The sequence below is a fragment of the Coturnix japonica genome, chromosome 2 (assembly GCF_054131305.1).
Source record: "Coturnix japonica strain WE chromosome 2, WE-NBRP24, whole genome shotgun sequence".
NCBI classification, from domain to species: domain Eukaryota; kingdom Metazoa; phylum Chordata; class Aves; order Galliformes; family Phasianidae; genus Coturnix; species Coturnix japonica.
Genome location: NC_140664.1, coordinates 125557129 through 125582935, shown reverse-complemented (window position 1 = coordinate 125582935; position 25807 = coordinate 125557129). Strand labels below are relative to the sequence as shown.

Genomic DNA, 25807 nt, shown 5'->3' with positions numbered 1-25807 from the left:
CACACACAGCGTGGAGTCCTTTAATGAGTTATATTCTGGGATGACATTTATCATCCTGCTCTCCAGGGGTTCTTTTTATCAGACCACCTCCGAGAGCAGCTATGCTTTACCAACATCATGAAGACCAGTCACATGAAACTGCAAAAGCACACTGCAGCAAACCCATGAACCAGCTACCAGAACGCTGCCTTCTGCTAATAAACTAATAGGAATTACTCTTAGAACTGTAAGCAGATTGGGAAAGATCCCTTATGGATGGCAGGGGGGTTCTGCACCTCAGGGCGTGCAGCCACCTTTATGACACTCCTCTGTTCTTGCTCCAAACATACCAGGATGCATTGTTTGCTTTGGGATGGGTGCTTTGTTTTAAACGCATTACGGAGAGCATGGTTTATAATCCTGCCTTTATTCATGCTCAGTTGATAATTCACGTAACAGCACAGCAGTTTGGTTGCTGGGTCAGGGTTGTTTTTATTTATCCTTTGCAGCTGCACAGCAGGTAAACATTTGTACATACAGATGTGACATTTTCCGTGACGTTTTCAGATGAAAGCACACCTGCATTCAAAGCTCAGAAAAACACGCAGCAGCCTCTACATCTCGAATCCTTCCCTCTGTACATGCTCCCCTGAGCTGTAAGAGCTGCTGGCCCCAAGTGTTATTCAGTCCTCCTCTTCACTGCTGGAAGAAACAAAGAAAGAAAAAGCCTCACTCTTCGGGTACAGAGCAGCAGCTACATGAGCCTGGATGAAAGTGATGGGACGAGAGGGCCCGCTGGCACCGTCCTGCAGTCCAGAATGACCGGCAGCACATCCACCTTCTGTAGCACCATCTGCCACAGGCTTCCGTCACTTGGCCAGAGAGCTCTTCCCAGTGCACAAGCTCTCTGCTGCTAACGAGGAAGCATCGAGCAGAAGGACAGGAACTCTGACAGCATCCCAGTCATGCTGAAAAAAGACCCATTTGCTGAATCTTGGACAAAGAAGCACATCGATCTTGACAGCAGATCAGGCTGGGCAGGCAGAAGGAAGCTGTTCACAGCACTGGAAGGCAGCACACCAACAGACAGCCACGTGCTGCCAACTGTAAGAGCAGCTGAGGAAGGAGAGGAATAGAATTAATGTAAAAGTCTTCACGCGATTCTATCCATTGGTATGGATGATTCTGACAGCTTCTCCCCAGGTGTCACAGCAGGTGGGTTAGTGACGTTGCTATGGCAGACAGAAATGCTTTGCCACTGCCTGATCCTTTGCCAGCTGGAGCCCTAACTGGTAAAAGACCTTATGTCCTTTCTTCCAGATGGGATCTTCAGCCAAAACGTGTTGGTTGGGAAATGCAGAAATCCGTAGGAAAGAGAATCTTCCAGGAGCTTTTCCTGTTGAATGAGTATGGCAGCAGCAATGCAGGCAGCCAGGAAAGTCAGAGCAGAGCCAGTGCCTACAGCTAAGAAAGCCAATCTTTCCAAATGCCTGTTGGAGATGGAAGAGAGAAAAGATACTTGATCTTAACAGACAGCTGACAAGAGCAGCGTGTAACTGGAATGTAAAATTATCACAGCTGAACATAACTTACTTTGCAAAATAAGTCAACATATATGTAGGTCTTATAGGCACAGAGTTCTGAAACTGCACACAACTAACTTGTGAGGTTCACTGATACAGGACATGTTACACAAGGTGATGTACCAAAAGGCAACAAAAACTCATGAAAACAAAGCAGACACCATGAATCTATTACAACTAAGGCAAACTCTGACTTAGAGAACAATCAAACTGCGATACAGCAAAGCTGAAGATGCACACTGGTGAAACCGTCCTGTATTTCCAGCTGCTTCACTCGCTCCCAAGGCCACAAGCACCCCAACAGCTGGGATGACAGGCAAATCTAAGTCTGAGGAAGCCTCGTGTTGCTTTGCCGTCACTTTCTGAGATGGCAGGAATGAGGTAAGCTAAGGAAATCAAGATTTGACTACATCCAGTTTCTGAGCAAACTGAACATTTTTGCACAGTATGAAACACTCGAGCATAAACTAGATTAAGAAGTGAAGAACAACTACAGGTACTTATTCTTTCTTGTTGGTTATTTCCATTTGCTCCATTTACAACACTTTGTTAGCACAAGGCCTTCGGCCTCCACTAATTAAAGTCTGCTTAAAAAACAGAACAAAAATCAGCCCAAGGCCATTCAACAGGAGACAAAGCAGAAGAAAGTCAAGTGATGTTTCTGGTGCTGAAAGACAGTATTTTCTGGGAACAAAACACGCAGCATCGCACGTCAATACCTTTGTCGTTCTCTTTTATTTCATCGCCCATAACCTTTCTTACTTAGCAAGCTATGATGACACAAACTGCGGCAAATATTGAGCCAGTAGCACCATCGCTGTCTGCGCTGTTGTTTGTAAAGCAAAGAAAAAGTCACGTTTATTTTGTAGTAGCAATAGTTTCTTTTTTATTTTTAATATACTTTAGGAAACAATATACAAAGCTGAGCTTCGCCGCCATTTTCAAACGGCGGGTTGCTCCAATTACACAAATTCAGCGTTTTGTGATGGTTAAGAACAGCAGTCAGCACCAGACTTGAACAGTTAGCTACAACACAAACATCCTTCCAAATGAAATGTCATAATAGCAAGACAAGTAAACCAGGAGTTAACATATGACAACTGTCGGAGGAGGCGTCTTAAATCATTCTTGTTGAATTTTTATATTCTGTTAAATATTTTATACACAATTTCCTGTTTACAAGTTTTAAACAAAACCTCCCTTGAGGAATTATTTAAGTACAAAAAACGTTCAACAAGAACAGTTCTAATAAAGAGTCCCCGAACAGACCAAAATTTCATGTGTTGACCAAAGGAAATGAAAACCAGTGTTTCTTTGTTTTAACATGTTTATTACAACAGATACAATTCACATCTGACTAGCTTCTTTTTCTTTTTTTTTTTCCTCTTTCCCCTCCCACAACCATGTTAACATGTTCATTGGGCTATTCCTTTATCTTTGAGCAAGTAATGTACTTTCAGCACACATGCCCAGCAGTACTATAAGTCCATTCTTACAGGGTGCAAATGGAAATACGTTTCAATAATTTATACAAACAAGTGGGTTATGCTCAATCACTGCAATTTTAAGCTACTGTACACAGGAATGAAAAGATTATAGAAAAAAGTGCCATAGCAACAGTGCCTTAAGAAAAGAGAAAATTAGAAGCATTAAAAAGAACAAACTGATAAATCAGATTTTGGGATTTCACTGGGAAATGGAACACAGAAAATGAAAAACATTTCTCTGTAGAACAGAAATGGAGAAGCACTGCTCTTGATTCGGTGCAAGTGTGGAAACAGCTGTTTCATGGTATTTTTGTACATTACCCCAATCGTTGCAGCCTTAGACACAGATCGCCTGGCGCTTGCATTGAATTTTAGGAAATGCAAGATTTCTGAATGATAAATTAACTAAAAAAAAAAAACAAATAATAAAAAAAAAAAAAAAAGAAAGCTAATTTTGCAGACAGGTTTACATGTAAAAGGCTAGGTATTTAGCCACCTCAGCATCGATTAGTTTTGGATGTCTAAGCTCTGATACACATGGCTTCCCATGGCTTCACTCTACAAAACATATTTACAACGTGAAGAATACATCTACAATAAATCTACATTTCAAGGGTTTTACAAATCATTCTTGTATCATCCCCCTGAATTTGACTCCCTCCTGTCCCCTTCCCCATGTCATCTTTTTTTTCTGCCCAGCTCAACGGTCCAAAGTCTACTCAAATGCAGCTCAAAAGTGTTAAGACTGGGCATCAGTTTAATAGTTCCTGTACTCAAACCCATGTGCAATTGTTTACAACTTTTCACACCATGAAGGAATTCTGATTCTTTAGCTTTTCAAGTTCTTTAATTTGTTGTCTCAAAAATAGTATCCTGCAAGAGAAAAAAGAATTAATTAGTGCACACATTTCCACCACACGGAGATACACAGAAATGTGCCTAGAATTTCACTGAAAAATGCCAAGCCTCTGAGCTCCATTGATAAACTTACATATTTTCAAATCAATAATCACCTACAGATTCCCTACGCAGGCACAGAGACCTGCACTGCTTGGTCCCTTGCAGAGTTTAATTATGGCTGAAGCAGCGTGACATTCAAGCCTACTGTTCATCTGAACTTCACTTCAAGAAAAAGGACACACTAGAAGATGCACTGAACGTTTTGAATAATGATATCATGGCTGTGTCACACAGTTCTCCAAACTGTGCAACAACTCAAAACACTCTTCAAGTTCTCACCAAACATGGAGCTGCTCTGTTCACACCCCAACCCCAGAACCTTCAGTGGAAAAGAGGATAAAGGTTTCTTCTCACAGTCTTGTCTACTATCTAAACTTGCCTGGTTTTGGAGATGCAATGCAAGTAGAAAGAGCCACAAATCTTTCTACTTATTTCCTCCCCCTATGCTGGAGGGTTTTATACTCCAGTAGGTTTAGATAGCAGTGCAGGCAGAAGAGTTAAACATGCTTTTGTTTCCCTAAAAAAATTAACTCCGTAATATGGCCTGATACATTTTAGTTTCAATCAGCCATGTACAGTGCCATACATTTATTTCATATGTAAATCAGTGAACAAGTTTTATACAAAGAAGCTTTCTTCTAGGCATCACATCCTTCTAGCATTTCTCTCAGTGACAGGAAGAAGAAAAAACATCTTAAAGGCAGCTTCTAGTCAGGGTAAATTCCTACCTCAAAGTATCTGTCATTAAAAGACATCTAAGGAAAAAAGCTGCAACATGTAACTAAGAAAACAATTACATTTCTAGCTAAATTCTTCCTTCTACTGAACTGGCAATAAACAGTTATTTCAATTAACAAACATACGGTTTAGACAGTTTCCCAGAATTTGTAATGAGTACTTTATAGCAACTCTTCCCAATGTTGATGCACATGAAGAAAACTTAAGAAAAAGCTGAAATAATGCATAAATATTCTGCGAGTCCAGAGTAATTTTGATACAGATAGCACAGCATGTCCACTTCAGTAGATTTTTACTGAACACTTTTCAAATACATCCTTAGTTCAGCTGGTTCTGGATGCCCCATTGCTGGAGGCATTCAAGGCCAGGCTGGATGTGGCTCAGGGCAGCCTGGTCTGGTGGTTGGCGACCCTGCACATAGCAGGGGAACTAAAACTGGATGATCATTGTGGCCCTTTTCAACCCAGGCCACTTTATGAATCAGTAAAAGGGAATTTTCTAATGAAAAGTAGCTAAAATATATACATCAGGATAGACACACTGAAAATAAACACACCAATATCAAAAGGTAAAGGCATATGACATCTATCAGTCAACAAACAGTGCCATTTTGCATGCTGCACAATTTATGATTAAATGATGCATTTATGTTTGAAACAATATACTTTGATTTCCCTTTTACAACAAATTTAATTAAATCTATTCTGTGCAAACTGTATCATTATTCAAGTTGATTGGCCTGATATTCCCAACCTTTGTGAAAGCTTCCCCTCTTGTCCCACAGATTATTACTTATGCCATGTCTTTGGGATAGCAGCAAAAACCAAAGAAACACGCTATGGCAGGTTCAAAGTCATAGTAACCGTTATCCATTGCTGCCTTAAAGACATAGAGTGTATGGTAAACAAAGTGCCGCTCAGAGAGCTGAACAATGACACCTGAGATTACATCAGATAAAATGCGCCTATAAGATACAGAAAAATTTATTAAGACGTTTCATTTCACCTGTAAGAAATGAAGCTGCTGATTAAATATCCTACAGGAACTGTAACTTCTGTTATGAAGCTATGAAAGAACAAGCATTTTAGAAACAATAACAGCCACACTGTTAAGGACTTAAGTCTGAGTGACTTAAGAAGCAGAAGTCTGTTTTCCCTGAAGAACTCCTGAGACCTTCTCAAATATCTCTTACCTAACCAAAAAACACTAATTTCATCTTAGTTTGTATCAGTAAGAATTCTTCAAACCTGTTGCAGCTTTAGACCCAATGCCTCATGCAAACTGTAACGTTTAAGAGCAATATAAACAATGTACATGTGCGTCTATGACCTCTGAGTCACATATTGAAGGATGCTATACATAAATTCTAAACTAGTGTATCTAGAAACATATTTCTTTTCCATCCATGTAAGCATATCTGACCCTATTCACTGTCAAGAGGTATCTGTGTAGAAAACAGGCAGGCCATATACAGGAAAGACAGCTTTCAAGTTTTGTTACGCATCAGCATACTTACAAAGCCATCAGTAAATACTGCTCAGATGAAACAACACCAGTATGGCAATTCTAATACCACCTTGAAAAATCACCAAATTACCATTCTGAAAACAAGTATGCTTACCTTTGCTCACGCAAAGTTGCTTGAATTTCACATACTCGAACTAAAGACCTTAAATTCTTTAATTCAGTACAAATTTCTGACATATGAACACTTCCCATGTTATGGGCTTCCTCACGTAATCTTGATGCCTACAACAGTGAAACAGAAAAGTCACAATTTTGAGTCAAACACTGGAAACAACAGGCTGTAGCCAGAAGGCTGCTGGGTGAGCGCATCTCAGAACAGCAAGCACTGTGACTTCTACAGCGCTGCGACTTCTGAACGTACCATAAATCAAATCTGAAGTATATTACAAATGTCCTAAGTCCTCTCCAAACATCGACTTAGAATCAGAAAAGAACAACGTTGGATGTTAATATATTACATAACCCAGGCTGCTGCTGAAAAGGGGTGATTTAGATTTCCTTAACCCAAACAAATGTTTCTTCAGCCACCTTGAAGCTAGCATACAACAGGGCTCGTGACCAACTTTAATTTCTCTACCAAGCCTTGCTGACAAAAAGAGCTGAATGCTTTCTTCTTTTCAGCAACTTCATGAAGAAAACAAACCTCAACTTTTTTCAGGTGTTCCCTTGTAGATGAACTCCTTCACTTCAATATTTCCACTACTCAAGCAGAGATGAGCAGATGCGCAAATTCAGAAGGGACAGCCCCTCTCCATAGTTAGCACATTTCTTACATTCTTACCATTTCTTGTCACTGAACTGGATAAGTGACTCCAGCTTACTCAGGTGTGACTATTCAAAACTGGTCTACTAACACTTTCACTTGATGTAAATGCAGTACGTAAACACTCAGCACAATGTTAAGAGCATCCAACACAGGGTACGTGACTCCACAGCATTAGCTGTTTTGCTTTCATTTATTACTGATATTGGAGGGGAAAAAAATGACCTAAAAAAACCTGTATAAATCTACATTTTCCATGTTGAGAGATATTTGCAATTCAGTACATGGTGAAAATAAACCTGTCAAATTCTCTGAGCATCAGGACAAAAACACAGCAAGAAATGACTGTACTCATCATTTCCATGTTCGATGGCAATCATGGTTTTACTCAATACAGGTTGTCAATATCTTAAAATTGTATTTAAAAATTAATAGGGAGAAAAAAAAAAAAAGCCAACAAACTAAAAACTCAAAACAGAATCAACAGAAACGGCACTTCTAAGAGTAATCCTGCAAGTTACTTGCCAAAAGCTTCCAGCGTATGCTTGAGGCAGTGTGCAGTTGTACTTCAGATGACCAAAGGAAGATGGGCTAAGTAAGATTAGTATCTGACCTAGAACGTCATACTGGGCTGCGTTTGACAGAAAGGCCTTCAACTGGACACAATAACCACTATGGTTTCTTTGAATAATACATTCTAACTACCTGACATGCATCCACTTTCCCTATATTGCCACCACGTACATTTAAGGATGACAAGTTCTATGGATTTCAGTCTATGGAGGGGGGGAAGAAGAAAAAAAGCCTTATATTCACTCCTTAAATCAAATTGAAAGCTGGATACAACCAAGAAGGTACAGTTATTTTTTCACTGTGAAGAGCTAACAATGCAGTGACTCAAACTGTGGATTGCTCTCAAATAGTTTAACATTGTCACCTAATTCTTCACATTTTTCACATAAAAATCTTAATAGAAGATCTGTTGAAATTTATGTTGTTTGCAAATTTCAAATGAACTTTGTCAGTAAGAGAAAACATTTACGATGATGACTTGTTTTATCGGAGAGGATTTCAAAAGCACTGGTATATGAAGCGAGGCTGAAAATACTCAACTAGAAAATAGCCATCACACATCAGACCTGGAGGTCTGGCCTAACCTCTCACCTTTTCCCTTTTTCTGGCTAAAGAACAGCGCGTTTCCCTTAAAGATCCTTCTAATTTCTAGAAAAAGCAACTTGGCACACTTTTAAAAAAGTTTTTGAGTTACCCATTGAGCATCCTCTCAAGAAACAGAGCACAAATGTACTCACCTGCTTTTCTGCATGGTCTGCAGGCCAGCCTTGAACATGCTTTATAAGGTTTTCATTGAAGTGCGCTGCTAGCGTGGGTGTTAACGAACAAGTGGGTCGTACAGATGGATTCGGTGGTGCAGGTGTTGAATTGGATGCACTAGTGCTAGAGGTATGATTTGGACCTGGTGACGGGCTTCTTTGACTACTGGAAGAAAGAAATTTTACAAAGTAAGGACCTAAAAACATTTGTAAACACAGAGAGAAACTAACTCAAAATCTCCTGCTTCCAGCCACATAAAGCACATAAATCAACAGAAGATAAATACTTCTGGTATGTCAAATGTGAAACACTTATCCACAAACCTCTCAGGTGTATGAGAATGGTTTGAGTGCCATGTGGCATTTTTTTTCTGGTTGCTGTTTTTTTTTTGTTGTTGTTTCTTTTCAATCTACCTAACTTAAAGAAATGTAAGTTGTGACTATATTGTAGTGTCACAATAATTCTTAAGTCCAAAAAGTGCTCTCCCGGTCTAGAAATATAACTGTATGGACTACGGTAAGTTTAACCATTTACTAGTGCCAAAACACAAATGCCTTAAGAGACAATTAAATTTTGTACATCTTTACTTTAGTCATTGAAGAGAACAGAAGTAATACAGCAGCAGTACATTCTGACTGCTTTACTTGAACATATTCACACTGTTGTTTCTCTGGTGGATGTGTTAATCATTTGCTGGAGTTTGTTCACAGAAGCAAAAAGAATAAACAAGTAATAGGAGTGAAAGACATTTAGTTACTAACTCTGTATCGTATATCAAATCAAAGACTCCGTATCTGTATTTCACCATCCTCTTTCACATCTCCATATCTAAGCAAATCCACTTTCACATTTCAGAACAGTATTCCAATATACAGCTTTTCCAAATCTACTTCACAGCTACAATAACTTGATCAAAAATGCTGCTAATTTTTTTTTCTAAAAAACCCATTAAAGCTGATTTCTGCAGTCTTTTGCCATATATTGCATTCACAGTTACATTACCTACAGAGTACTCACCCTTCCCCTTACATGTGCACCATAAGCTCTGAGGTTAAAGAGAGTTTCTCTCAAAGTCATGGTACACAAGCTGATCACCTAACATTAAGCTCAACAGGCCACAGAAGTCTGATTTATTTTTTTTTTCAAAAGTCACTGGATATTTACATTTACTTCCCATGTATCTGGAAGCCCAGGTGACAAGGCCAACATGAAGACCATGCTCACACTACATGGATCCAACCTAATCACATCTGCCAGAGCTGCAACTACACAGTTTTACCATGTATGGGGTTCATCGCTATTCTTCAAACAGACAACTCCACCACCATCAAAACCAGTTTATTCCCTTCATCAAATGAAGGATCATAATCATACAACTACTAAGGCTGGAAAAGAATTTCAAGATCATAAAAAGCCCAGCCATCCACCTAACACTGCAACATGTCCCTAAGCACGACATCCACACATCTCTTAAATGCTTCCAGGGATGGTGACTTCCAGCTTCTTGAACAGCCTGCTCAATGCCTAAACACCCCTCCCATGCAACCTGAGGCGGTTGCCTTGTATCCTACTACCAAGATTTGTCTCTTCCCTGCAAATGCTTTTGTCCAGGTGATCTGATCTTCTAGAAGAACTTTCCCTTCAATGGGCAATAATTCAGGCTGGGAAAGCTTAATAGCTGAAGTTCCAGCACATGCCCCTTTTTACTCCCCCATCCTCTTGCCAAAACAAGGTTTCTGCTTGCTTGTATTCCTTCCCAGTATTCTCCTGATCACTCCCACTGCCCCTCCACTCACAGAGCAGAGCTCTGCACTTGCATTTTCCTAAGAGGCAGGAGTAGTGCCAGCTAAAGCATGTCAATATGGACAAGGACAGGTCACAATGACAACAGCCTGCCTCTGTCCTCACCAGCCTCTTAAGGGAGCAGCAATGTTGAGCACAATAAGAGTCTGCAAATAATTCAAAGAACAACTACTATAACTCATTAAGTAACTCAAAGACTGACACAACATCTTAGCACAGCACAACTATCTTCACAGTCCACTGCCCAGACTTTTACCCCCTAATCACTCACTCTTGCAAAGCACAAGAGTCTTCCCAACAGTCTACAAATTAGGTACAGCACCCTGCTATACAGCAACAAAGACTTTTGCTCCACTCCAGAACTTCCTTTGTTGAACCTCATTCCCTTCAATGCCCCTAAACTTTTTTAAAAGCTTAATATATTAAAATCAATTATGCAGAAAGATTCGGCAAGTAGTGTTCTTAGAATTATATACACAGATCTCCTCTGATTTCAGACAGCAGAAGTTGCAAAAATGACATAACTGGAAAAAATATGCATTTCTTTTTGCCATGTATTCTCCTCAGTAATTGGCCTAACCACTTTAAAACCACTTAAAAGTGCAAGCACTTAACATTAGAAACATTCTGCTGATGAGGAAAAATGGCATGTAAATTTTGAAGCTGGAGCTGAAACTAACCAAGAATGTGAAGGGCAAAAGAAAGACTAAGGAACAGGTAGGGCTGCCCCTTTCTAAGGCAAGGGAATCCAGGGACAAAAGACATGAATAAGGCCAGAATACTTGGTTATTTTATTTATTTTCATTTTATTTTACTGTTATGGCCAGTGCTCAAGCTCCTCAAGTGCCTGAGTGCATCAGTAGAGTCAAAGCAAGGGAAGTATTAGGCTGCAACAGAGGAATAAGTTAAGGAGCAGTTAAACCAGACAGCATGCACTCAAGGGTAATGATGAAGCTGGCAAGTATGACCAAGATACTATATCATGTTGAAGCATCACGGTGAGAAGACAAGTTTCTTGATAGTGGGGAGAAAAGTGAATGGTATGGCCATCCTCAGCAAGCACAGGGAGCATGGACACCACAGCCTGCTGACCTTACCACAGTCATTGTAAAATATCCTGGAATCCAGTTCCAAATACATTGAAGGCTATAAAGCAAAACAGAGAGCCAGCATAGATCTGGCAAGGAGAGAATACACCAGACAAACCCCAAAGGAAGGGGGAAGCAGTGATGTTGTCTTCAACAAGGCCTTTGACATAGTTTTTCCACAGTTTCTTATCATCTACCTCCTCAGTTATCCATGTCTGTATTCATGTGCAAGATAAACGAAAAGCTGACTGGATTGCTGGGCTCAAAGGGTTGAATCAGCAGTACAAAGTCAGCAGTGCAAAGTCCAGGTGAAAGCAAGAAGCTAATCATGGCCTTTGCGGATCCATACTGGGGGGGAAGGGTGTCAATACTGTTCAGTGTCTTTATTTTCAACACAGATGCTACTCCAGAGTGCATCCTCAGTAAGTTTGCAGATCACAGCAAACTGGGAGGAGCAGTCAACATGCGGGAGGGCAGACTATAAATCAGAGGGATAGGAATAGGGCAGACAGGAATCAATTTTTAAAGACAAATGCGAAGTCCTGTATTTATGGAATAATCCTTTGCAGCAATGCTGGAATTACCCCACAGAAATCCATGAGGCTGGACACTGAGTGGGTAGAAAAACAGTTTTGCAGAGAAAGACCTGAGGATCCTGGAAGACAAGTTAAATGCAAGTCAGGAATGTATTCCTGTGGCAAAGTCAGCCAACTGTATGCTGGGCTGTATTAGCAAGAACATGGTTGAATACAGCATTCCTTCTCTTTCTTCAGAGCTTGTAAAATACACAGTACCTGGAGTGCTGTGTAGTGGGGAGCTCAAAATCAGGCAAGAAAAGCTGCCATACCAAAGGAATCCAGCAGAGGACCACAGAGCAGATAAGGGGGTTGGAGCACATGCCATGTCAGAAGCTAGAGGAACTAGATTTGTTCTGTCTGGAAAAAAAAAGAGGCTGGGAGAAAGAGCAGAAGAATCTTCTTAATATCTTCAGCTATCTACAAGGAGAGCAGATAGAGCCAGTCTCCTCCCAGAGAAGCACAGTGATAAGCCAAGAGGCAGAGAAACAAGTTGAGAGAATGAGGGAAAAAAAGTAATAACGAAATCACTGTAGGAGTAGTCAAACATTCAAAAGGAGATGCTCAGAGCCTGAAAAATCCCCTTCTTCAGAGATACTCCAAGGCCATTTTGGTTCTCATTTGAATTGGAACTTGGACTAGATCATAACTGGAAGTCTCTACCAACTATATTACTCCATGACTTTATGTATCCATACAGTATCAACATATTGATGGCTTAGAGAACGTCTATAATGACTAAGCAGAACTGACACATGATCTTCAACGTCTATTTAAGCCTCAGTTGCAGTGGAATCAAAGTATCCCTGTGACTTGCCTTCTCATTTATCATCTCAACTTTTGATTCCTATATAATGAGTAGAAATCTCCTCAACATATCACAGTGTTTCAGGGAAATAACTAAAATCTGTGAGCTTCTGAAAAATAAACTTGCATCTTAACTGTGAATAAAACATACTGTCCTAACATATCCTAGTACTGCTATGTCAGCAGCAGGGGGAGCTACTAATGCAGCAGAGACACAAAACTACCGTTAGGTTTTTTATTGCTTCACTAGCACCAAATACCCCCCTTACCTGCTAAATGAATTACAGACTGTCCGTGCCACAAGTAATAAAACGTTTCCAGACAGGATAATGCATCTGTACACAAGCATGGGAACAGGATGGTTGTGAAACACACTACTACAAAATCTCACAGCATGTAAAAAATGGGGAGGAACAACATCCCTCCAGCTGCTTTTCATTTTCTAGAGTATGAGAAAAATATTCCCAGTTCATTATAAAGAGAAACCACTATCCTGACTAATTAATGTGGTACTCAATTCTATTTTTGAAGTAGTGATAATTTATAGTATGTCTTTGGGACTACCTCTTAGGAAAAGAAGCTAACTGTATGATGGCTTCTCTTTAAAAATAGCCATTCCAATGTTTCTTAGACAGTACTTTCTCCAAAAAAAGGTGAAAATATATATTAGTTCTGCTTACTTACGACTTCTGATACTTATCAAAGCAAATGAAATGTAATTACCAGCTTCTGCACAAAGAACCCATATTTAAACTGGCACCCCATAGGAAAGTGGTGCCTTCATTGATAAAGCCTCTTTTTGGACCACTTGTCCACAGTTTGGGTTGTTCTGTTGTTTTTCTTTGTACAAAAAGACAAAAGGGAGCCAGACTCGGGAGCAGCCCAAATCTGACTGTTTTCTCCTGCAAAGGAAAAAAACGTTCTACACTGGTTCAGTCAGAGGAAATCTTTTGGAAATGAGTAAATCTGAACCTCAACTGGTCTATTTCTGTTCAATTCCACAGCACTGGAACCTGTTCCTTAATCCTCTTTTTTTTGCAACTTTCCAAGGAAGTAGAAATGCATGAATTTGTGATGATGTATCACTGTCACAAATATACAACCACTTAAAAGATATGGGATACCAACTACTAATCAAGATTTTAGGTGAAAATACTGTGACAGCATCTGATAACAGGCTGCATGCTCTCCTCTACTTGTGCACTGTTTCCCTGTGCCTCTCCTACTCAAATAGGGGCACTGCATGGGGCCCTGGGCAACCTGACCTAGTAAATGTGTAAGTCTGGTGGCCCTGCCAGGCAGGGAGGTTGGAGCTTCATGATCCTTGAGGTCCCTTCCAACCCGGGTCATTCTGTGATTCTGACCCAGCTGTAGAGCTGTTGGGTCAATTTCAGCTTCCCTTCTCCAGCACAATGCTGATGCCAAGTGCAGGAATCGTTTGTAGAGACTCAGCAGATCTCTCAAGATAACTGGATGTGAGTAGTTCATATATGCCAGAGCAGGAACCTGAAAAGGTGAGGGTATGGAACAGCAGAAAAACACCCACCAGGAACACCTCAGACTGACTCCAACCCACTGCAAATTTGCCTAAGAAAATATCTATCCCTCTTCAGCAAGATTTCCTATTGGGAAATGGTGATCAACAAAGAGCTGATTAGGAGCTGTTCCTTAAAATCTACTCCTTAAAAAAAATATCTACTTCCCTTACCAAAAAGATACAGCTGGCTGCAAAATATCCGTTTATCACTGGTACCTACTATTAAGAAAGAATTAAACAGCAATACCCCTAATTACTAGATGCTGAAGCTGATACACTGTGTGGTTGTTACACCCACAGAATAATGTAAGTTTTAGGTTACACATCTGACAAAGATTAGAATGAAGTTTAAGGCAGCCAACACTAGACAAAAGCTCTCAATGATTTAAAAAAAACAAAACAACAACAAATTAAACTATAAAAAGACACCACCACCATCTAACACTAACCGAATCACACAGTTAAAGCAATTACTCTTTTAACTACACAGAAAATAAAAATGTCTAAACTCAGAATCAGAATACAAGGAATAACTTCTAGAATTGATTCCTGAGCAACAGGTCAGAAATAAGAATTGCATTTTGCTTCTGTGAACACAGCTCTGAGAAGTCCAAATGCAGAGAGCCTACCACATGAGATCTGTAACAAAGACCTGTTGGACACTTCCTCCCAGCTGCTGCAGAGTTAAACTGCGTGTTCAATAAAGAAGCCAAGAAGAATCCACGAACTGCAATGCATTTCACGCACAATGGATTCAGAACAGAAACACAAGACAGTACACAGAAGTATTTCAACATACCTTGAGCGCTGAAGACTTCGAGGAGAGGCAGGTTCGTGACCTGCCTGCTTGTCAGCTATTACCGGCTGCTGAGGTGCTGACTGTGAGGCTGGTCCTTGTTTAACTCCTGGAGTAACAACCTGAAAAGTTCAAAACTTTCATTAGGTTTCCAGCACAGTAACTACCAGGAAAACCGGGGAGTTACATCTTAACCCTGATGGAAGTTTCATACTCTTCAGGCAGTTCTGTTTGTTTGCTTACTGTGTATTTCTGAGCTACAATAAGATGTAAAAAAGAACTGTAACTAATGACTGAAAGTTACAGTATCTGGAGGTCAAGTTTATTTCTCCTCCCATATGTGCAACCCATGCCCTTTTTAAAGAAGGCGCAAGAGAGGAAGTGGCTGCAAAATCTCCCCATCTGCCTTCCTCCTGAAATACCAAGCTAATAATTTTAAGACATAGGGAGGGAGAAAAAACAGATTCTAGAGATCCATATAGACAAAAATCCAAGTCAGGGCACTTGTCTGGCATTTGCTGACACCAAGATGGTGTGGATTATCAGCTCATGGTTATCAGAACCTCCAGATATTCCCTCAATTACAGGAGCAGACATCAGTGTAACAGACCAGACAGTCATTGTTAAAATAAATTCAGGATGCAAATTCATTTATTTAAATACAAACAAAATAGTAATGCAATCTCAAACCTATGTCCAAGAGAAAAATCTACCTTTTAATATTATCACAAAATGCCAAACAGTCTGAACTTCTCCAGGCAGACACACCAACTTCAGTTTAAAAGCACTATGGCGTCTGTGCAGCCCTAAGGAACGAGCCTGATTATGGAACCCACATAACATTGTCTCCACAGCCAGCCAACATTACTGTCCGTGTAGCAACAGGCCCTGCTTACATGGTACCACTTCAGCTCTACCTACATCTAGTGCACAGAAGCACCTACACCAACCAGCCTGTGTTCTGGAACAGTGTCCTGGCACAGCACCACATCTGGACTAACTTACATCAACTTCTAACAGCAGGATAAGCTCGCCTGACTGAAAAATCCCAACTACTATAACAGGCTCCTGTTGGAGCTATAACCTAAGTCTGCATCTTGATACAGATTGCTGGAGCATAATTATGTGACTACAACAAACATCAAGAAAGCTCTTAATGAACTGGAAAAGTTATCTGTCACTGAACCAGAATTTGCTACTTCTGGGACTAAAAGCTCACATTAATATTTCAACAGCTTTGCTGCTAGCATCAAACCTCAAAAAAGCTCATGTTGTCAAGCACTGTTACTAACTCTTAGAAGATCTGTTAAAATTACTCAAGGTGCTTTGAAAAAAATACAGTTTTACTGCTTATATCCCAGAGTAGCAGGACTTACAACTTTTTCACAGAGGGATGGGATAAAAACTTGTCATGTATATAATACATACAACACACATAAAACACAAGAATGTTTGGAAGAAAGCTGGATTATAATAGAACAACTTCAATTTATACGGCCCAGCATGCTCACCAAAACATAGATAAGAGTTGAAGAAGGGTTTACATATGCACACCAATAAAATATACAATACCCTACGTCAGAAAAGGTGAAAACCTTCCTGCCAAGTAAGTCACTACAGGTAATTACAAAACCCAGCCAGGAAGAAGATACCATCATCATAGCAAATGAAGCATAAAATAACCAACACTTCTCCCACTCCATCCAGAGTGGCACCACCAACTACGACTCAGACCAACTCCTCTCAAACCTTCTTTCAGCCTTGGAGTTTGCTTCCACTGGAAACTTCAGGGTAGGCTCGTGTGCCCAAAAGCAACATCTATTACACAGCTGATCTACCAAAACACGCTGACCTTATTCAGAGCACTTGGCTTGTCTTCATTTTCTCTGAAGAAATAATCTACCACTATACCCGTGGAGTAGGTGGTGTAATGTTGGACTTTATGGTGGGCAGCAGGTACAGGTTTGTTTGCACAGTCGTAGGAAAACATCTGTGCAAGTACAATAAATACTAAATAAGCTGTTTATTAAACAAGGATGCAAAGATTTTGAAATCATTATAATGCAGCTGATAATCAAAACTCTTATAAAGTAGGTCCATATCTCAGCAACGTGGAGACCAGAAGAGACCAAATTCAGATGACTGAAAGTAAACAACTTCAAAACAAACAAAAAAAACCCCAAACAAACAGGAAAACCCAACAAGACAATAAAAGACAACAACAAAAACCTGCACAATAATAACTATTACTTTTCTTATCCTAGGATTTGAAAACACCACACACGCTGCTCCCTTCCTACCTATAAGTCCGCTATACAATCATTTCAGTGCTCATCGGTTAGATTTCAGATGTGACCACACAGACTCATGGTGCTGCTCTCCAAGCACATAAACAAAGACAAGCAGAAGGATTTGTACACACTGGGCTTTCACAAATCATTGCCCATCACAAAAAAACCACCTGTGGGAATAACTGGTTTTCTTTACACCCATGAAACAACTCAAGTATAAGAAAATGAAGTGTTTATATTCAAATAAGGAATGCGTTAACCTTCCTACACTATTCACAGTAAGACACATTACTTCCTCTGAGCAGTGAACAAGAGGGAATGACAGAAAGAAAACTTTTTCTTCTTTCACATGTCCATCCTGCCTCTAGAAAGAACCTGCCACTAATCCAATTAAGGAGTTCAGAAAGAACAAAGGTAGAGGGAGTAGAGAGGAAAAGGATGTTACTGACCTTGTAAACACCCAGAATCAAATCCGAGACTGCACCAAGGGAAATTCAATTCTTTAAGAACTTTTCTCTCAATCTAGCAAATATTTATTGGCTAAACTACGAAGAACTGTATCGGCTGCTCCCTTTGTAGAAAGTTTTTGTTTTCTTTTGAATAGGCTACAATAGTGATCTCTTAGTAATATTTCCAGACACTACTACTGCATATGATAGGCATCTTAAGCAAGTACAAGATTTTCTTCAAGAATAAACAAAAAAGTGTATTGCAAAATCATTCCAGAGCTGTACTCAAAACACAGCTGACTACTGTTGCTTCCAATTGTTTCCATTTCTACTGAGAAAGATAATTATCATCCTACAAGTAACAGTTAGTACCTGGAATATGCAGCATTAATACTCACTATTACCTTGAGTGGTATCTCACTGCAATATGCCACAAATCAGAAGGAACTTACCTTCTGCTGTGATGATACCGGCGGTGTAGTCATCAAAGGCTTAAGTGGAACGGTGTTAGTCTGAGGCGTGCTTATTCTGGGAGATACATATGATCTTGGTGATGAGGCATCAGACGTTAAAGACATTGGAGACTGATTAGATGGCTGAGCTGTGAAGAACAACATTGTTTTTTTATAAAGCCGTATCTCAACTTGAAATAGCTTTTCTTCCAGTACTTCACAGTATTGTGTATTAGATATTACAAAATCAGATTCAATTTGAAACAAAGCGGGGGACGAACAACTGGAACAATTAAATGTTTAACAACAACTTCAACTAAAGATTTGTATTTTCTCCACCATTCATTTCTAAAACCTGGCAGAAGGGGAAAGCAAGGAAGAGGCCTTTGTACGATTCCTTTTTACGCTTGAAGAGATTAAATTAGTTGCACTTGTGATTTCTATTTCAGAGTGCTCAACTGAATTTAACAGAGAGAATGCACAGACACTACACTTAGAAACGTGTTCATTCATTCTAAGCATCTAATTACCAAAACAAACAAACAAAACATCCAAGAGCTCATATTTTACTTTTTAAAAGTTACTACTTGTATAATACTGCTTATCTACTCAGTACAAACCCTGCATTTATTGTTTTGGTTTCATTTTTTAGCTTTACCAAGTTACAAACCATAACGTACTAAGGATATCTGAAGTAATACCATGCCTGGAAGCCAAAGATTACTTACAAAAATCTACAGATAACAGGAGATAGAATTAACTCACTTTCAAGAATTCAAGGCCTGCCTCAATTGTCACAGCTGCACAGCGTTACAAAGAATGGTGTTCAAATACGTAAGAGTTATGCTTAATATAATAAAAAAAACATTAAGTCATGAAGGTTCAGAGTAAACCTGCACATTTCACGTTGCTCGTATTAACTTAGTTAATACACAAAGAAAATCACAAAAGGCAAGATAGCAGTATATCTATTTTGTTACTTGCCATCTTCCGGTTCCCTGATACCATACCTTTGGAAAAAGAAGTCATTCAACATACTCTACATCATGTGGCCAAAGATATGAGACACCTTTTTAAAGTCTCAGTCACATCAGCCTTTATAAAATTCAACCTTACTTCTTTACACAAGCGAAAAAAAATATAACTTTAAATACCTTGCGTAGACAGTTGTGCTGCTTGAGAAATTAGGGAAGTGATATTGAAAGCAGATGGTCCAGCAGTGAGAATTTTATGGAGTATAGACTGCAGAGAGGCTTGTGTCACAGCTGCTGTTAGAACTAAAAGCAAATGTTACGTTTTACTGATGATTCTAAAATAAAAGTTTAAACTGTTAAATGTATTTAGCCAGTCTGAAACTGCTTCTCTGTTATTTTTTCCCCACATCCATGACAGACCAGAGAGCCGCATGATCAATGACATAAATTCATCTCCTGAATGCTTGGCATGTTTAACCAAGCCCTTTATTTAGCAGTTTAAGAGAATAATTGAAAAAAGTTAAAAATCTTTTAGAAACTAATTTCAATTCTTTAGCTCAATCTTATGGATCAATTATAGTTCTTATAAATAATGAAAACATTTATTCAATTTATTATTACAGTAAAGGAATATATATATATATATATATATTTTAATGACTATAACTTTAAAAATAGTAATAATAACGAAGAAATAAACCATCATCACTTCAGCTCACTAAAAGAGGTTTGATGAAGGTAGGGGTGAACACTATTCCCAGTTCAAGAAATGCTAATACTTAAAATATCAATTACAGGGGAAAGGAAACTTCCTGCTAGAGGAAAAAAAAAAGAGATGTTTCTCACGTTAAAAACCCCAAAGCTCTCATTTTTCTCTGCATTATGTGCATGATGACGGTAGCCCCACTGAGCAAGGTGAAGTCACAGTGCCTGTCTGCATGTCAGCCAGGCTCTCATGCTGTCACAGCAGTAATGAACACAGCTGCTGCTCAAGTACGCCCAAAGAAAAAGACTGGAAATTTAAGTCATTGACTTTCCAGTAGAATACAGCAGGATACATAATAGGAACTGTCATTTTTCAACCCAACCAGACATGATTCTCCTACTTTTTCAGTCCAGCCTTATACAAATAAGGTTTTTTTAAGAGCTCCTCCCAGCACAGGAAGTAAATAATAACCTACTGGACTACTGATGAAACCATAATATTTGTTGATTAAAAGGAAACCAACTGAGATGTTTGTCCACAGAAATTATTGTTAGGTAAAAATTACCAAGTTCAAAGCAAAATTTGAGCTTTTTCATTGTTCACACTTCTAAATGGTTAAAGATCTCTGGGCACAACACGCAAATGTTTTGCCTCCTATTTAAATTGATGACCAGTGAAGAACAAATTGAAACAAAAAACCCACTGCACAACATTTCCTCTTTTAATAAACTGCCACGCGCAGAAATCCCAGTAGATAAAACAACACTCAAAATACACCAACTCCACCTGTTCTAACAATAAAAGGCACAACACCCAGTTGTACAAATTCTTCTAACAAACAAAGCCTATCCAGCAAAAATGGATCAGATGCACTAAATTTAGCTCACCAGCAAAATTACTGATAGACCATCTTACTCAGTGAGACCAACATATTCTGTTAAATAAAAAAAGTTGATAAGCAACAAGACTTCAAAAGCCCTCGAAGTTTTGGTATCTGCAAGCACTACAAGGAGGGCAGCTCAAGCTACAGAAAACAAAGAACACTGCATGAAGTCAACACATGAAAAACTAACTAAACGTTGGGCAAGAGAACGCTTATATAATGATCCATCCCTGGCCTCAGTGAAAACCACTCAGGTACATGAGAATTCACAAGCATATTAATCTTAAACATCATCTGGCTATTTTTAAAAGGCTGAACAGAAAAACAATGTAACTAACAACCCTTACTTTGGGTAGGGATTCATTTACTTGTCATTTCAGGTAACAGCAGAATTTACTACAATTTAACCCCCTTAGAGTACTAATGTGCATCAATAAACGATAACATCAACTTTAAAGAATCCTTACCTTCATTGATTTTGGATATATCTACGCTAGAATTATTAAGCTGCAATGTGGCTTGCAGAGCAGGCAGCAACTGTCGAAGGAGATTTGGGTCCTGAAGTAATGGAGGAATTGGTGACTGTGGGACAGGTGAGACAGGAACTGTAGGAGCTGATGAAGCAGGTGCAGAAGCTGGATTCAGTCCAGAAGCAGAAGATGTGGAAGGAGTTGTGCAAGAATGGGATACAGTCTTGTCCACTGATGCAGACTCTAAATGGAAGACAAAGAATAATTTTCATATGCCTCAATGCAGCCTCATAACTCCTCACTAGTAAAATATTCATATTAAATTCAGGAGACCAAACTCTTAAATATCATTATAAGAAAAAAAAATGCATACAAAAATTCACGCAACAAAAACTGAAGATACCTGATAAATAGTGTCATTTGGGTTACTGAACTTACTATGTATTAGGTACACACTCAGAAACACTTTTACTTCAAAGAATTGGACAGAACGCTGTCAACGTGACAAATGCTCCCCCCCTACCCCCAGTGTACTCTGAATTACTATGACAAACTTAAGCCCAAAATTTCTCATTACTGCCCTCTTTAGCAGTATATATTCTCTTGGGATACGTTTTTACCCGTCATTCCAAACTTTCTTTGGGAGATACGCAGTGTCAACGAGCATTAAGAAGTCCATGGACTTCCAAACAGATTGGTTAATATGGTCAAAGTTTGAGGGAGGGAATGAGACATAATTCATTTACTCAGAAACCAGATTTCAAAAGCTACAAAAGAAAGAGCAAGCTTCTAATGTACAAATCAGCTACAGTGCTCAGGATTATAGTTAGGATGATAAATTGTACCCGAAATTTAAAACAAGAGTTGTTAGCATCCCCACTGGAGAAAAACAACTGAACATGTACCTACTCATAATTAATTTCAAACTCATCAGCTTCTTCTCAAACATCAAGATCTATTTCCTTTACTCTCTTATTCTCTTTTTAGCAAGTAATTGCATATATACTTGTTTAGCGCTTAAGTTATTAGTTATATTGTACATTGGGCTTAAATTGTTAAACTGGGCTTAATTAGAAGAAAAATGCCATGATACAATCTGAGTTCCTCAAAAAGTTTTAAATTTAACCTCCAGTTAGTATGACAGTCTCTCCTGCATTCCAGTACCATAAGAAACTCCTGCAGTGAAAGAATTTCCACTTACTATGGGTATAGAGTCAAATACCCTTCCTTTTAGAAGCCTGGATCACTGTATTTCAATTCCTGCTTCCCATTCTCTCACTCCTTTTCAACTCCACCTGAAGTCTCCACCCCCAGGTTGTCAGATCAGTGTTCCTATAGTACCAAACAGCCCAAACAAAGAGTGGAAAGATGATCCAAGGTCTCATTTACAATGCTTGCCTGCAACACTGAAAACCTGGATTGTAAACCCACCTCAGATTAGGGAGAGAACATCAACACAGACATTCCACACTTCAGGTAAAAAAAAAAAATCCAAGTGAAAGCTAAAGTAACCGGGAGGGAAACTCACACTCTAAACATTTCTGGTTTGTTTGTTAGGTTGGTTTTTCTTTTGGAGAGATATTAAAGGTAAAAAGAGGTTGACTTCTAATAGAGAAGAACTCCAGTTTGACTGCTTGTAAGGATGTGAAGGTCAGGGCACACAGACACAGCCTGATCTTTCAGGCAAGCTTCTTAAAAAGACACAGCCTTGTGTAGTTACAAAACACCCTGGGACAAAAGGTTGATTTTATTATATTTGTAAAGGGACCTGGTTATTTGGCCAGGAGCTTTCCTAAGAAGAACTTAAAACCTGAAATAACACGGAGGGACAAGAAGCATTACAATGACTGAAGAGAAAAAAAGAAGTAGTTACAAAAACTTTATCCATTCTTCATTAACGTGACCAGGACAACCAACCATGTACCAGCCCTCCTCATGGATGCACCCAGTCAGCAGTCTGCTGCAGAAATATTACATACAAAAATCTTACAATGCTAAGGTGTTCCAAGTTAGTTTAGCAAAATTACAGGAATTCAAGATACATCAAGTAAGCAAGAATCTTCTCACACTATAAAGTCTGAACTGAACCTTTATCATATACATGCAGTGGCAGACAAAAGCAAGGGAACTTATCAGAATGGGGCCGGTTAGCGCTTCTTTCACCCTGTGACTCTGAGAACCTCTGGGGGAAGGAGGGAGGGAAGGGGGCAAGGATGGTTGTGACAACCCTAATTTAAAAAGAAACAAAACACTCTGAAAAGAACAGAAAATCAACCAACTGAAACCCAACCAAACACCTAAGCAACTACCAAGACTAACAGCAAGATGCAGTGAAGATTTCTTCACAGACAGATTGAGTTCTCTTAGCACCGGATCAGACCAATCACGTTTCTGTACAGCCAGTGGTTTAAAGAAGAAATTAACTGCTTTAAGCAAGGAAAAATCTCACTAATATAGTATTAATTCACATAAGCAGTTCCAGAGCTTCAAACCACACCACCACAGCAAGCAGTTCCAAGTATCTTTCACTCATGCTGCAGTTTTATACATCAAAACAAACAAACACCTGAATCAAAGGCAAAGTTGAACGAGTAACACAGTGGGGGCAAACCTTCAATGAGTTCTGGATATTTGCTCATTTCTTCTCCAAAAGGACTCAGAATCTGTCATACAAAATCACTGAATGCCAGGGAGCCTTCAGAAGTACTTAAGTTTGGGAGAACTTCTCCACTACAAGAATACTAACCAAAATGACACAATCAAACTGATTCCTTTTGGGCAATATGGAAACACTGTTCAGCAACTGTACTACTGTAGAAGTTTCACATGTGTTAAAACACATCTTTGAAGATATAATTTCTGTACCATCACATGAATTAAACGCCCTGAGAAAATGATGTGGGAAAAAAAAAGTTCACAGCCAATACTAACACTGCCAGCTTTTGAGATTGTTAACCCTACAAAAACAGCAGTCTAGATGTAACAGAGGAGCACATCTCTGTGTTCATAACCTTCTAAACGTGCAAAGTATAAAGGGCACAAAATGTTTCTGCCAAATCAGAACTGAGAAAGGTATGCTCTGTGAAAGGATTTGCCCTTTTCAAGCAGCCTGAAAAGCCATTTTCTTCTCTACAATGGGAAAATCTTTCATGACGAATCCCTATATGCTAAAAAAAAAAACCCTGAAATATGGGCCATTTCTGTAAAAACGTGTTTTTCACTACCTTAATTGGAATTATATTATATTTGGAATTACACAGACATGTAACTCTCATTTCAGATCTCAACCATCACAAAACACATCTGAAGAGAACACAATACTGAGAATGTTTTGATGTCTTTACAGACATCAGTCAGTTTCACAGCTCTGATACACTGGTCTGTACCCGAATCGAAACAGGACCTTGCTCATGAACATGCAGTATTACTGCAAATGAAGGACTCTAATTCAGATCTAGAATGACAGTCATTCATAAATCTGCTTTTAACTATTAATACATCAAACACAGATTAACTTTGAACATAAGCATATTTTTACAAGCAGCAAATGCAAACCTTGTGTCTGTTAGAAGTATTCTTAAAGAAAAGATCTACTGTGTTGCAAGGCCTGTAAAAATATCAGATGATGATGAGCTAAAACTGCCTGGCATTAGACAGAATAATTCTGCAGTCCCTTCATTGTCAACACCAACTTCCTAACAAATACTGGGCAAATGACCCTAATGTCACATACAATGTCAGCTACTATCATTTAATAGTTTCATTTGGGACTTTATAATTAAAACATCTGATAAAGAATTAAAACCAAGAGCACAATATCTACTGTTATCTTTTCCGTTCTTGAAAGTTTCATTACTTTAGCTCTTCCTTTAAGATCACTATTCCAAAAGAAAGCAAATACACCAAGGAGGGAAAAACCTTTTGACTTCAAGAGCTTTAAAGAAGACTTCTAAAAGAAAAACCCATCAATTCACTTTGTTGTAACAATCTGAAACATATAGTGTGCTTTCTGAAATAAAGCAGCACACAAAACCAACAATGATTAGATAAATCCTACATACGCTTTGACACCAAAACATGCTTCTGAACCATGAGGCCAAGAGCTGAAGCTGTCCAAAGAAACAGGAAAACAAAACCAATTAAGCTTGGAGCTTAACTTACAGCCACATCAAGAGCTTAGTAAGTGGTTATACAGTAGAATGGAGCATTTTTAAAGACAACCATGTCTAGGAAAGGGCTTTATGTTATAATTTTATATAAACATAATTATAATGTTTTTAATTACTCTGCTGGACTGTGACCTGAGACCACATCTCTTAGCCTAAAAGTAGACAAGCATGAGACATAAATCAGTGACAAGAACCAATACAACAAAGGTGATCCTTGCTGCAGGTTTCATGAAGTGGCAGCTGAAACGAAGTAACTGGAGGCTACTGCTTTACCCTGAAAAGTCACCTCCAGTTGGAGCTGAAACATTCCAATGGATATTCCAAAGCAGTATTGATTCTTAAACAAAAAGGACAAGAAATCCCTTCAGAAAAACATGGCAGATTAATTTTGGCAGCCACACCACAGAGTTCTCCAACAACAGCCTAGGGACAAGAAGG

At 39.0% G+C, this 25807-nt stretch overlaps 1 protein-coding gene across 5 annotated transcripts in view; it reads right to left on the bottom strand.

Moving 5' to 3' along the window:
• Positions 1 to 2419: 2419 nt before the first annotated feature.
• Positions 2420 to 25807, bottom strand: part of WAC (WW domain containing adaptor with coiled-coil) — a 51658-nt gene continuing 28270 nt past the window's right edge. For 3 of the 5 annotated variants that reach the window (XM_015853212.3, XM_015853210.2, XM_015853214.2), the window contains exons 8-14: positions 21198 to 21443; positions 19322 to 19444; positions 18168 to 18316; positions 14979 to 15097; positions 8348 to 8534; positions 6369 to 6496; positions 2420 to 3922 (exon numbers count right to left, since the gene is read on the bottom strand). In XM_015853212.3, coding sequence (XP_015708698.1) covers positions 3853 to 3922; positions 6369 to 6496; positions 8348 to 8534; positions 14979 to 15097; positions 18168 to 18316; positions 19322 to 19444; positions 21198 to 21443 — 1022 coding nt within the window. In that variant the 3' untranslated portion in view covers positions 2420 to 3852. The remainder of the gene's footprint in view (positions 3923 to 6368; positions 6497 to 8347; positions 8535 to 14978; positions 15098 to 18167; positions 18317 to 19321; positions 19445 to 21197; positions 21444 to 25807) is intronic. The other 2 variants (XM_085538776.1, XM_015853211.2) reach the window with 1 other exon arrangement.